This window comes from Condylura cristata, unplaced genomic scaffold (assembly GCF_000260355.1).
Source record: "Condylura cristata isolate star-nosed mole 26May11 unplaced genomic scaffold, ConCri1.0 scaffold00014, whole genome shotgun sequence".
Taxonomy (NCBI): domain Eukaryota; kingdom Metazoa; phylum Chordata; class Mammalia; order Eulipotyphla; family Talpidae; genus Condylura; species Condylura cristata.
In genome coordinates, this window is record NW_004567115.1 from 38,381,870 (window position 1) to 38,395,523 (window position 13,654).

The window sequence follows — 13,654 nt, forward strand, 5'->3', positions numbered from 1 at the left end:
CACACACACACACACACACACCCCGGCTGAGAATCAAACTCATGCTGCAGTGTCTGTGAGAGCTTCATAATGCTGTGCTTTAACCTGTTGCGCCAGCAGGGAGGGCCACCAATTTTTAGGTTCAAATTTGAACTGTGGAATGTGGACATGGCTTGATCCTTGCAGGTAGCAGGAAGTGGTTATAGGAAGCTCTTTTGGTGCAAAAGTTAGCCGTTCCATTCACTGACCGGAATGGAGATGTTTCTGGCACCGTCTTGATGCAGAGGAGCCAGACAGTGGCCCAGCCACAGCTGGATTATCTAAGCTATAGTCTCTGCCTCAGCTCCTGTGGCTTTACTCTTTGATCCTATTTAGCACATGTGCTTTAAAGAAAGCAGAGAAGATGCCATTCAGTTTCATGCCTTCTGGAGGCCTACTTCTGCAATCCATGTCAGACACACCATAGAGTGAGCTGGTACACCTTTCTCACCTTTTCCTACTCAAGGCGTTCTCTTGAGTCTGCCAGCGAGAGGATGCTCTTGCTGTCATTGAAACATTGCTTGTTCAGCTGTTCTGCTTTTTATAACACTCCTGGGTCACATCACCAGTAGCAGTATGAGCAAGGCTAAGCCTGTTCTCAGTAACCAAACATCTAGAGGGAAGATTCTGATAAAATGACTGGATGATTAAATTGCATATATGTCAATAGTCTGTAATTTGAAAGGAAGCTCTGGGACTTTACTTGCATTCTCCTGATTTAAAAAAAAAAGAGAGAGAGAGAGAAATGGCCCTCCTGGTGGTACAGGGGTTAAGACACAGCACTATGAAGCTCTCCAAAGCCCCTGCAGCACTAATTCAATCCCCTGCCAGGAAACTGACCCACCTGGTGCAGCAGACATCTCCTGGCCCACCCACTGCTACCCTCAACAGTGTATTCAGTAGATCTGCCTATTCTGCCCCCACTCTGTCTCTGGTGACTCCTCTTACCCCCAGCCTGCAACCCAGCCTTTGTATGCATAAATAAATAAATCTGTAAAAAAAAATACAGAGAGGTATGGGCTTTCCCAAATGGACAACTATTGTTAGAAAACATTGATGATTATATCTTTTATGTTATCATGTCTCTGTTTATAATGCATTTCCCTAATATTCATTACAGGGAGATAGAATTATTCTTCTTAAAAGAGTTGATCAAAACTGGTATGAAGGTAAAATTCCAGGAACCAACAGACAAGGCATCTTCCCTGTTTCCTACGTAGAAGTCGTCAAGAATGCAACCAAAGGTGCTGAAGATTACCCTGACCCCCCAATACCCCACAGCTATTCTAGTGACAGAATCCACAGCCTAAGTTCAAATAAGGTAAGGAGACCTTCTAGCATATTAGTATCCTTTCTGGGAGTTGGGAATAAGATGATGAATATATGAATTGAGGTCATGAGACTGTAAATGACATGTACTTTATAGAAGATTGGCAGCTCTGTTTCTAAGCATGTCATTAACTTGTGTATGCCATATCAAGTTAATATAATTTAATTTTCCTTAATAAGTCTTGGTATAAAGCTATAATGCTTAATTTTGAAAACTTAATTTTCAATTAAAAGAGGAAAAGAAAACATTAGTATCATAAAACCCTATTTGATGTGTGTGTGTGTGTGTGTATGTGCTTTCTGAAACAAACATTTTTCTAAAGCCTGGCTTTTTTCTGAAAAAAAATTTGAAAATGTATATTTCAAATGGGATGGATGGATGGATGGATGGATGGATGGATGGATGGATGGATGGATGGATGCCCCATATGGTTTATCTCAACTATATATAATTGACAAAATTCACTGAAAGCTTTATGATGTTTTTATATAGAAAGAAAGATAAAGTAGAAATTTTTAATTGCAATTAATAAGTCATTTTTGTTTATTAGTTTAACTGATAATGTTATAGATTGGTAGAAGCCCTCAGGTGTATTGCATTAGTGTTAGCACAATTATGAACCTGCCTCACTTGAGCTAGTAGCTAAAGGTTGTTATTTCTCCCATCTTGTAGTATAAAACAGACTTTATTTCCTGACTGGTTAGTTAGAAAATGCTGGTATCCTACTTTCTTTTCTCACAATGTGAATTTTCCTTAGTTTTCTGTTGAACTGTAATGTATTGTGTTCTTTTTATGGCTAGTACTTAGGGATTTTTTTCTCCTTTTCATTAACTTCCAAGTACAAAGCTTTAAATTATTGAAGAATTGCATTCAAATGTTGTAAATACTTCCCAACATTTAAAACATTATTACCTTACTGGTAATTTATGCTGTGATGTAAGTAACTTAATGAAGGAAACTTCTTAGTAGTGTTGAACAGAATTATTTGCAGAAAAAAGAACTATAAGGCACTTCTGAATGATGACATCCAAAATATACTATGAGATAAATCCTATCATCAAATTTATATTTGCAAATAAAGGAAGGAAATCAAGTGATTTATGAATCACTCTTTGATACTATAAAATCACTTTTTTAAGATGCTTTTTATTTAGGAGAGATTCAAATATATCTTACATATTGCTAGTATTTCTGCATTAAAAAGTAAAAACCAGTTGCAATATATATGTATATGTAATATATGCAGCACTGTTTCTAATCCAGCAACAATAGACAAATATTAAAATGTTACTGATTTTAACTATACTTCTAGAACTATTTTTATTAAATTTATATTAAAAGTCTGTTTTGTCTGATTAAAATATAGCAACTATATGAAGGTGCATAGATATGTATGTTTTACTTGAGAAAATTGAATTTCAAAAACTAAACCTCCACTCAGGTTTACATAAAATGACAAGTTTATTTCCATTAACATCATAAGCTTCTTTTCTGTGTTAACATTTATTTTGGATTTTCTTTGAACTCTGATTCATTGTTATGTAAGTTCAGTTTCATTCTGATCTTGGACTCCTGTTCTTGAAAAGTGTTTCTCAGAATTTGTTCACATCATTTGTGTAAAAATAGCTTACAACTTATAATCACAATTACACACTTTAAGTTAGAAAATGATAGACATTCATAGATTTTGTACTGCTGCAGGGGAAAAAAGTATTAAATACATTCAGAGGATAAGAAAGATGTATTTATTGGATTTCACTCTACCATTACATTATTTCATTATTTGTCCTACTAACTCAGTACCTGGAAACCTGGCTTAAAAGAGGTAGTCTATTAATTAAGCCACTTAAGGTGCTGTTACCTGTCCATATAACCTCTATGACAGCTTTATCTTGTCATTTGATATTCAAGACCTTTTCCAAATATCCGTAGCTTGATTTTTCTATAATGATCTGATTTAATGTGCTAATGACCTTCTGTATTTAGACTCAGCAAAGTATTCCAATCTAGCCAGAACATAAAATATTTCTTAATTTTCACTATCAAATCTTTGCTGCATTTCTCTTTCTGTTTTGATGCATTATTATTATTTTCTTGGTTTGTTTGTCTTGTTTGTTTTTATTTCATAATCCCTGACATTTGTAAGTTGGCTTCTGGTGCATCACCCTCTCCTCCCATGCACAAAGCTTCACCAGGCCCAGATAAAAGAGCTCTCCAGGGAGTGTCCCGGGGGTGGCTATCCCTGGCAGCCAGGAGTCCTCCAGCAAACGCTTTGGCCCCAACACTATCTTCTTTTCTGGACAACTTCTTGGATGAATTAGAGACGCTTGGTGCTCTAACTGTACCAGAGGACCAAGCCAAATCAGTTATCTTAGAGGAGATCACACTGGAAATTAAGGAGGAGCCCTGCGTGTTACCTCCAGCACCTGAACCTGGCAGATCACCTTCCTCTCTGCTACCTTTGCCCTGCTCCAGGGAGACCCCAGCTGCAGCCCAGTCTTCTGCGGTGACACCAAGTCAGGATCCCAGCAGAGCAACCCCAGATAAGTTTGCAGATTTGACAAAAATGAGAAAGGGCTTTGCAAACCCTGGAAAAGCATCTGAAGTCCTAGGCGATAAGTTCGTGGTCTCTGCACACACTCATGTGGGTCCCTTATCCCAAACCCTCCCCGTCATTGGAGAGGAAGATGAGGAAGTCCATGAGGGGGTTATGTCAGGCAGCCGAAGAGGGCCAGGATCACAGCAACCAGATGTCATGTGGTGTGACCAGGACATCACAGAGGTGATCACAAATCTGCATATTGAAGAAGAGGAAGAGGAAGAGAAACCTGATGGCTTAAAATATCTGGTAGCCACCCCCACAGACCCTAGGACCCCCAAGGAAGACAGCAAGGCCACAAAAAACAGTGATGAGGTATTTTTATTTAGACTAATTTCAGATGAGCTAACCAGTCTTGCTATCACTAGCTAGTGCAGCTAATTGTGTTAACAGACATTAATTTTGGCATTTACCTCAGAAGCTTCCTTATGAGAAACATACGCAAGCACTCTGTACGTCAGGATGGTGGGTTGAATGGAAATGCCGAGTTTTAATATGCTGTAAATATAGGCGATAATATGAAATCATGGTATGTATTTATGACTATAAACTCATATTTAAATAGTCTTTGTAATTTATATAGTCATATTTCCAGCGTTAGTCATGATGGCTAGTACTTGTACAGTACTCTAAGAAGTCTACATCTCTGCTTTTTTAGAACTGAGTAAGCAGCTTTGTGTTATTATCCACACTTCAGAGATGAAGAAATGTCTACACAGAGTGTACTTCAATTCCAGGTTCAAGTCCCACAACTTCCCAAGCTTTGTAACTGTTTCTATTGTGGTCCACTCCACAAGCAAGTTACAAAGAGTCATTGCAAAGTTTTAGAGACTTTATCTCTTCATGTAGGAGCCATCATATAAATATATTAAGAAAGTGTAGATTATGGGTGTCCTTGTTTCTAGCCACCCATGTCAGAAAAAAAGAAAAAAATTGAACTGATTATATTCACTGGGAATCTTGAATCCAATTCAAAAGAAAATGTGAGTCCTTTTAAAGCAAGAACTCGTCATACATAGTATTCAGTAACTTTAAATGTTAAATAGGGGATATTCTCTAAGGGCATGTCACCTCATCCCAACACCAGCATAATCCTATCTTGTCTTTCCTCAATGTTTAAGCCACCTTCATTTTCTTCTGGAGGTCCAACGTCTACGCCTTTGTCCAGCTGTCTGCTTTCCTCCCCTCCCTCTCACTCACCCTTGGCCTCTGTCTCTGACCTGATCTCTACACTCTCTCAGCCTACCCCGTCCTTCTCACCTTCTCTCCTCCCTAAATACTCTTATCAACAGGAGATAAATTCACCAGAGTCAAAGGTAACTGCATCTTGGGTGTGGTTTACTGCATGGTCTTTCAGTGATGAGATGACTGCATTTAGATTTGTGCACCTTGCAAAACTAAAACTTTATATAATTCTTGGTTGCTAACTTTTAACATCATTAGCATGGTCTTTATCCAAAACTTTAAAAGATAGCAGCTATATACCCAGATGGAGGAGTTAAACAAATAAAATGTATGTAAGACTTCAAATGTAACCTTAGAATGTTTTTAAGGGTCAGCAGAAGAAGCCTCCCATTCCAGAGTCAGCTTTTTGCCACTCACCCCTTCCTGAATGTTTTCTTAGTCAGTTCACCAAGTTCCATCATTCCCCACCTGCCGGCAGGCTCAGCCCCAGCAGGACCTGAGGACAGAATGACCTTTGGCCTTTGACTCTCTGAGCCTTGCTCTTCTACCCAACTGAAGTAAACTGATGAGAAGGCAGGAGTGGTGTGATCCAAGAGAATATTTTGAAAAAGAAGTATGCATGAGGTGGAATTGCAGTGGAAAAGAGAGCAAGTCTCCGTCTTGGGTTTCTTCCAAAATCCTCAGTTGTTGGGGTCCCATTAGGAAATATCCTCATTCTAAAGTAATCCCAGCGGAAAATGGTGCTCTGAGCAGCTTCAACATGAAATGAGGCCCTGATTCTTTCTAATAAGTTCAAGTGACCTTTTCAGCTGGTTAGCTACATCTTTCTAATGCCGAATGTTGTTTTCCTCTCTGTGAACTTTGATCATTTATAGAACCCCTGTGTTGGCTGATATTGGGGTAACTGTGTGCCAAAAATAATAATAATGATACTTATAACTTAAACAAGGTAGAAGTATCTTTCATTATGCCTGCATGTAGAGTTCCAGGGGTGGTATGGTGACTCTAGAGGAGATTCCATTCTATTTTGACAAATCACCATCTTCAAGGAGAGGACCCCAGGGCATGGGCCACGGTAGCTGCCAGACTCCAGCAGACCGTCTACCAGCAGGCAGGAGGGAAGTGAAAGGGAGCACATGCCTTCCCCCTTGAAGGTCACTTCTGAGCGATTACAGATATCCCATCTGAATAAACTTATCACCTAAGCACCTCTAGATGCAAGGAAGGTTGGGAAATGTTGGCTTCCTTCCACAGGGCCAAGTGCCGATCTGAGATTTGGTCTTCCATTACTGAGGATGGTGCAGCACAGAATAGACGTTGGAGAACGTCAAACGTGCTGTGTCACAACCTTCAAGCAAAAATGACTAAGCCATTTCATTCCCAGAGATGCGGTTAGTTTTAGCGATTGCTCATCATTCTGAAGGTTTTCCTGAAACCTTCAAACCTTCAAACCTTCAAACGCTCGTTGAGAAAAACTTTTATTTAAAGGTCTTTTTAGTTCTGCTAAAGTTCCCATAAGCTCAATCAAATACCAGATCTTGTCCACTATTGGAAAGGAAATAAAGCATACTCACATACAAGAAAGGTTAGCTTTCTCACAGTCATACTAAAATTCTGACTTGAAAAGAATGCCAACATATTTACAGGAGCTCAGAATCAGAAGAGTTGTATTTCACCACCTCTCCCCCCAGCCTCCCCCTACCACCACCAAAAGCATTAAAAACTTGCCTCCGTCAAACATTTGAATGTTCTGTGAAATTCAATGCATATTAGTGGAACTCCCTCGCCCCACCCACACCTCACTGTGTATCTCTTCAAATAAATACAAGGTAAACAGGTCATTCTTAAGGTGCTTGACCCCATCTCTTAGCCAATCTTTTAAAGAGGGAACATTTCTTATGGGAACCATCTACACACTGTATTCAACCATCTTCTCTGTGTCAGCTTCCCTCTACGAAGCTCATCTCCCACCAAAAATCATTCTCAGCTACGCCTGCTACTGCCACCGCAGAGGCCTGTTGGTGTGAGAACCATGGAGCTAGAGGCGGTGCCAGTAGACTGCTCGCCCTCCCTGCCCACTACCATTCAGCAGTTTGGCATGCTGTGTGTGCATGGGAGAAACCAGACAGGAAAGCTCCTGCTGAAGTCTGTAAATAAAGGCGAACACTAACAAATTTCTTATGGCTTTTCCAGGCTGATGCTAAAAGCAAGATCTTTGTCCTGGGCAAGCCTCCGCGTAGCCCAGTGATGTCTAGGAGATCCACCGGCTTGCCTGTCAGAGGGCTCAGCTGTTCCCACAGGGTAGGGTCAGAGTGCCCACTTGTCTAGACATCCTGGCCAGCTCCCTGCCAGTGGCCAACTCTTCCTTCCTTAGTGGGCATCGCTGTGTTTTGTTAGTTAGAAAGGGCTAGAGAAACCTCGAGATAAGTGTCCAGCAGACGATGGGCTTTGAAATCAGACCCATGCGCATATCCTGCCCGCCTCTTCTTGCAGTGCGCCGCATTGTGTGTGTGTGTGTGTGTGTGTGTGTGTGTGTGCCGGTTCCCCCAAATCCAAAAAAGACGTGAGCAAAAGCGCGATGATTCACAGAAGGTGTGTTCTGTGCTGCTTTCTACATCTGCCTCCTGCTTCTAGGCAAATGTTCCTATAAGTCGCTGTGAGCTCATTGTTTCAGAGCAAAGAATTAAACTGGCAGCAGTCATGTGCTCTGTGCCCACACCTCCAGCAGTGCGGTTTGGTTCATTTGGATTTTATTTTTAAAATAAAATGACTCTTGCTATAAAGTATCTTGTTGCCCAATAATGGGTGCCTTTCCCTCCAGGACCCCTTTCAGTCCCACGCCATGGTCTTTGACTCGAGGTAGTCACTGTGTCTTAGTAGTGATGATTGGAATTAAAGATCCCGACACTGTCTCTATCACTGCCCAACTCTGTGACATCTACAACAGTTGGAAATGAATGGATTCTAGATGATGCTGTCGTTTCTGAGGAAGGCAGCTAAGGAGGTTGGGGATTTTTTTTTTCAAGATTTACTTATTTATGCATACAAGAGCTGGGTGCAGGCCAGAGGTGTAGGAGGGCAGGGTGGCAGTGGGAGGATTCACCAGAGACAGAGTGGGGAGCAGAACAGCAGATCTACTGAACTACACTGCTGAGGGGAGCCGCTGGCTGTCAGGAGAGGTCTGCTGCGCCATGTGGGTCAGCTCCCTGGCCAGGGATTGAACTCATGCTGCAGTGGCTGCTGACCACCTCATAGTGCCTTGACCCAACCCCTTGTGCCACCAGAGATACCCTGACGTTGGGAATTGTCATCTCTATCCAAATCCATCCTTCTCCATTTCTGTCTTGTGGACCCCGGTTTAAGCTGCACTGGTGGTCATACGACTGCAATTCTTTAGGCTTGTTGGGGCCCCGCTGCAAAGGAGGCTTCTTTTCTGATTTTTAAAATGTAGCTACTTCTCTGCATTTTTATCATTTTTGTGCCTTTTTGTTTTGCACAATAAGACCTCATTTTGTTTCTGAGACAGAGATTTGAGTTGCCATAGAGAGAGAGAAATACTAATCTGATGAGATTCCAAGACTCCATTGACAAGCCTTCCAGAACCAAACAGTTCTTTCCAAAAAACAGTATTTTCCACAATGAATCTCCCCCATCCAAAATTCCCCGATGGTATGCCTCATCCCCTTAAAGTTTTCTTCCCAGATGTTTACATTCTGTATTTGTATGTGAGATCGCATATGTACGTGTGACACAAATACCTTATATTCTTCAGATTTTTTATCTGAATAATTTTTATCTTAATAATTTAAGAAGGGAAAAGAGGCTTATAAACCATGGAACTGTTAGCCGCATTTCATCTGATTCTGGTTGGCAAATATTATACCTCCATTTTTAAAGGGATAAAATTGACTTAACTCTAAAACTCTAGAAGCCCTCCTCTTAAATTCACAGTTCATGTGGGCCTCTCTGAATGTCAAGGATATTGTCCCATATTTAAGCACAAAATTGCTAAGAAGTTCTGAGTAATAGAAATGTCTGAGCAGCTAGTTAAAATAGAAATGAAGCATAAACCAACAATATTGGTGGCTGAAGCCTGACCCTTTCTCAAGCGTTTAAAACTTGGGGCGGAAATAAATGGTCAGAAAAACAGATGGTGATCTATTCCACGTAGCTCCGTGGTCTTTAAATGTCCTTGGAAATGAATCCAAGCAGAAGGATCTTGGTGAGAGCTAACCAATAAACAACTTTTTGCATGTTGCCGCCATCTCTCGCCATTAGGTGGCAATCGAGTGTAGACAAGTTACAAAATCCCTCTGGTCCTTCACTAGTTTTAACACCAAGTGATAGGCAAAAGGTCTCCTAAAGTAAGTTGCTTGCAAGCCAGCTGCAGCCAAATATCTAAAATGAATTAGTTCAAATATTGTAATAGGTCATCTTTCCTCAAAAAGTGGTTCCAGTTGACCTACATTCACATGGAAATGGTTCCTGAACCCACATTATCATGTTTTTAGAAGCTGCAGTAAACTCTAGGCTGAGTCTATGAACACTGTAGAAAACTAGTGATTCAAAAGAAAAAGCAGGGAGAAGTTCTTTTTAAGGATAGGAAGAAAAAAAGGATAGGAAAAGTAGTGAAAATCGAAAACCAAGGCCATTCCTGGCTGGCACACCTGGGCACACACGTTCGTGAGACACAGAAGCCTGAGGACTGAGGGGACCACAATCTTCTAGCAATAGGCCAGTTTTGTCAGAAGGATAGTTCTTTGAAATGATTTATGAGGTAGGTTGAATTGAAAGGATTAAAGTGGTAGAATTATAACGACAATAAAAGTGTGCTCAACTGAATTTGAAGGTATAGTGTTTTATATTAAGGAGCACTCTGCTTCCTGAAATTGTATTCACATTGTAACAAGGCAACAATGGAATTAGGCCAACCCGTTTTAAAAGCCTTGGATGCCACAACATAAAATTAAAGCTTTCAGTCAATTTAAAAACATTAGGAATGCAATCCCTGATGGTGCAACGGGTTAAAGCACCCCATTATGAAGTTCTCCAAAGCCACTGCAGCATGAGTTCAGTCCCGGTCCAGGGAGCTGACCCACATGTCATGACAGACCTCTCCTGACCCACCTGCTGTTCCCCTCAGCAGTGTATTTCAGTAGACCTGCCTGTCTCTGGTGAATCCTCTCACCCACCACACCTGTGGCCTGTACCCCAGTTCTGTAAGCATAAATAAATAAATCTTTTTAAAAAATTAGGATGACTTAAGTATGTGGAAATAGGCACACATCTTTAGAACATAATAAAATATATTTTATAAAACTTTTTTTCCTAAGACAGAGCAAGGGCTCTTTCTTCTTCATAATGCTATTTTGCACTGTACATGGTACTATGTGTTTTGTGAGAGAATAGTTACTATCTTGGTTTGTGATTTACAACACGCATTTTAGATTTTTTTTTAATTACATTTTTATAACAGTATTTTGGACTGACTTACAAAAGCATTTTGAAAATCATGTGGCTTGGATGTATTATCTTTAACCAGAAATTTTTCCCCTCGAAATGCATTCCAAGGAATAGTTCAAAAGGAAAAAAAAATAGCTTTTTCTATACAAGTGCCTACAATAATATAAGTTGTGAGTGAAAAAAGGCTAAACCAATCTTAACTTCTAAAAAAAAGGATAGTTCAGAGAATTAACTATGCGCACATATATGAGGGTATTTTATCCTGCGGTGATTTAAAGCAGAAAAGAAGATGAAAAATGACTGGAAAATTACTACAAACTATCAATAGATGTGCAAATCTGATCCCATCATAAAAGTTATACATGTTATTGGATGAGAACTTGAAATATATTAGTGTGTAGACTTGTGGATGACTTCTTCTTACCTCTTTTTATGTATTTAAGCTGATCTAATAATATGTTGAATTGAATGACCTTAAAAAGTCTGAAAATCAGTTTCGTGCATCATTCTTAAAATAGCATATTTTATCATTTTAATAGTGGGTACATTTATATTGATCTGTAAGCGCCAGATTGTATACTCAAGATACACCGTCTCCATTTCCATCTACTCTTTAGTCTTATTTATTCCATGCACAAACTGCTAAGTGAAATTTCTGGGAACACTGGCAGTAACTACCTATATATATAGATTCAAAACTTAAACTTTCAGTGACCTCAGTAACTAGTCTTCACATTCTAGACAGACAGCCTGCATGGTAAAAGAGTAGATAAAGAATCTGGGATGGGAACAGATGATTGACTTTGGAATTGAAAAGAACCCAGAGCTTCCCATCAAGTCATGGACAGGTGAGGCTCCAAAGGACAGTTTACCTAGGAAAATGCCTCCCTAGCCTCCCAGAAATCTGTCAGTTGATCTGGCATCCAGGAATTGGCCTGAAGTCCAAAGATAAGGATCTTATAACCAATTTAACAATCATGTAAATTCTGAACTCTGATTCTCTTATTCTTCCATGCAGTCTTCATTTTGAAGAGAATGCTTTTGAAATGTGTTATGAATTAGTTGCAATGCTTTTCCCCCCTAGAAGTTGGAATTTAGACAGGTGTTGTAAACTACCTTGAGTTCACATATAAACAAATGTGTTAACGTTCATTCATTGCAATATTTATGTGGTTATATAGGATGCTAAGGCTGGTCATTTCCAATATTATGAGTATCTATTACAGATACTGGTCTTGATGCTTAGTTTAAAAAGAAAAGAAACTCTTTTGAGAGTTCAGTGCACTGGGGATTTCTACCAATATTTCTCTTCGAAGGTAAAATGTTACATGTTACCTGGATATTGTTTGTTGTATTCTACTTAAAGTTCTGTTTCCACTTTTTAAAAATGCATGTGTTTCCCCCACCTTGAGAACAAAGAGTGTTAACTCAAATGTAGCATGGATGTCTATCCATATGATATTTCATCTGTACTGTATGTGCAAATGTTGTCTGTGAAGGAAAAGTATATTAGAATGAATGTGGACCCTTTGCTGTTAGTTTCAATGTGGTTTATTTTCTGCTTGTTTGAGAAAATACTGAAGAATACGGTTGTTTGAAGGTGTCCATCTTTCCCATTCTAGTTGGTTCGGTGTCTACATTCTTGCCATATTCCTGGACTTTGAAAAATCAATGGGACTAAGCCCCGACTCTTCCTTAAAGTTTGAGCAGTTGAGACTGTAGATGTGTTCAAATTATTTAAACCATGGTTGCTTTGATTTAATTTAAAGCCCCCTTCAAAATATTTTAATTATTAAACTTGCAGAAATCCTTTGTTTTTTTTTTTTCCCCCTTCCTCTTGGTTTTTTACAACAGGAAATATTAAATGTCAATAAAAGTACCATGCCATTATCCAAATTATCTTTTAATTAGTACCAGTTTAAACATTGATTACATTGAAAATCATTTCATTTCAGCCACAGCGTCCTGTATTTACTCATGAAAACATTCAAGGTGGGGGGGAACCGTAAGTATTCTTCTTATCTTCTAAATTCAAGACTAATCTTGACCCACGAAGTGAACAACTCATTCCTACGCAAAATGGCACAACTTGGCAAGAGATAGAGATCAAAGTATTTCACATAAGGCCACCTAAATTAAGAGAAATTTATAGTCCTCTCCATTTTTTATAATATGGGGCAGAAGCTAATTTTAAAAAGAAACCCCTGACTTCATAGGGTAGACTGACTTAGGCATGGGAAAAGCTTCCAAATTTATAAATCTGTGTTCCTCTCTGTTCACTGTATAGATCCCAGTAACAACAGCTGTGAAAACACAGAAAATGCTGTAACACTGTTTTTTTACACATATTTGGAGAGAAGGCAAATGTGGAATGTAGGGATAAGTTAATAACTCCAGAATCACCTTCATTGGCAGTGGTGCCACACTCTCGGGCACTCAGCTACACAGTGCCAGGAAAATGCCTTTCACACCTTCTTTCAGGTTCCTTCTCCTTCCTGATACATAAGTCAAATCAGCCTAAAGGCTGCAATAAGGCCTGAACTGGTGTCTTTGTGATGTGTGATGTGGTCCCACATGAGTGCATACATGAGTAAAGCAACCCAATTTTTAGAATTACAAGTCATATATATATATATATTTAATGCAGTTAAATGGCATTCCAAGTGATTCTTACTTTCTGTTCTTTTCATGCCCGTCTTTGCCTTAACAATGAAAGTTACATATTGTCTTTATGACTCTATTTTTTGGGTGTGTGTCCTTTTCTGCTCCATTTTGCGCCTGAGCAATGTTCAGAGATTAATTACGTCCTATGGGCGTCTGTATATTCTGAGAGTCAGGAGCGAGGCGTCCGGGACAGAGGCTTTATGGAAGGTGTGCAGAGAACTTCTGGACGCCCCAGAGAGCTCTGCTCTTCTGAGCTGCGACCCCAGGCCGGTGCGCAGCCTGCGGTCTTCACCACCAACCCTTCCCTCCTCGCCCCTCACTCACGTGGCCCTTAGTTTCAAGCACACGCTACAGGTACCATCTAGCTGTCCCTAAGCACAATCAGAAAGGACTGG

General features: G+C 39.8%; 1 protein-coding gene across 8 annotated transcripts in view; it reads left to right on the forward strand.

The window, feature by feature from the left end:
• SORBS2 (sorbin and SH3 domain containing 2) overlaps window positions 1-13,654 on the forward strand; it is a 194,678-nt gene that overhangs the window by 174,936 nt on the left and 6,088 nt on the right. For all 8 annotated transcript variants that reach the window (XM_012724884.1, XM_012724885.1, XM_012724886.1 and 5 more), the window contains 2 exons: window positions 1,139-1,339; window positions 12,551-12,600. In XM_012724884.1, coding sequence (XP_012580338.1) covers window positions 1,139-1,339; window positions 12,551-12,600 — 251 coding nt within the window. The remainder of the gene's footprint in view (window positions 1-1,138; window positions 1,340-12,550; window positions 12,601-13,654) is intronic.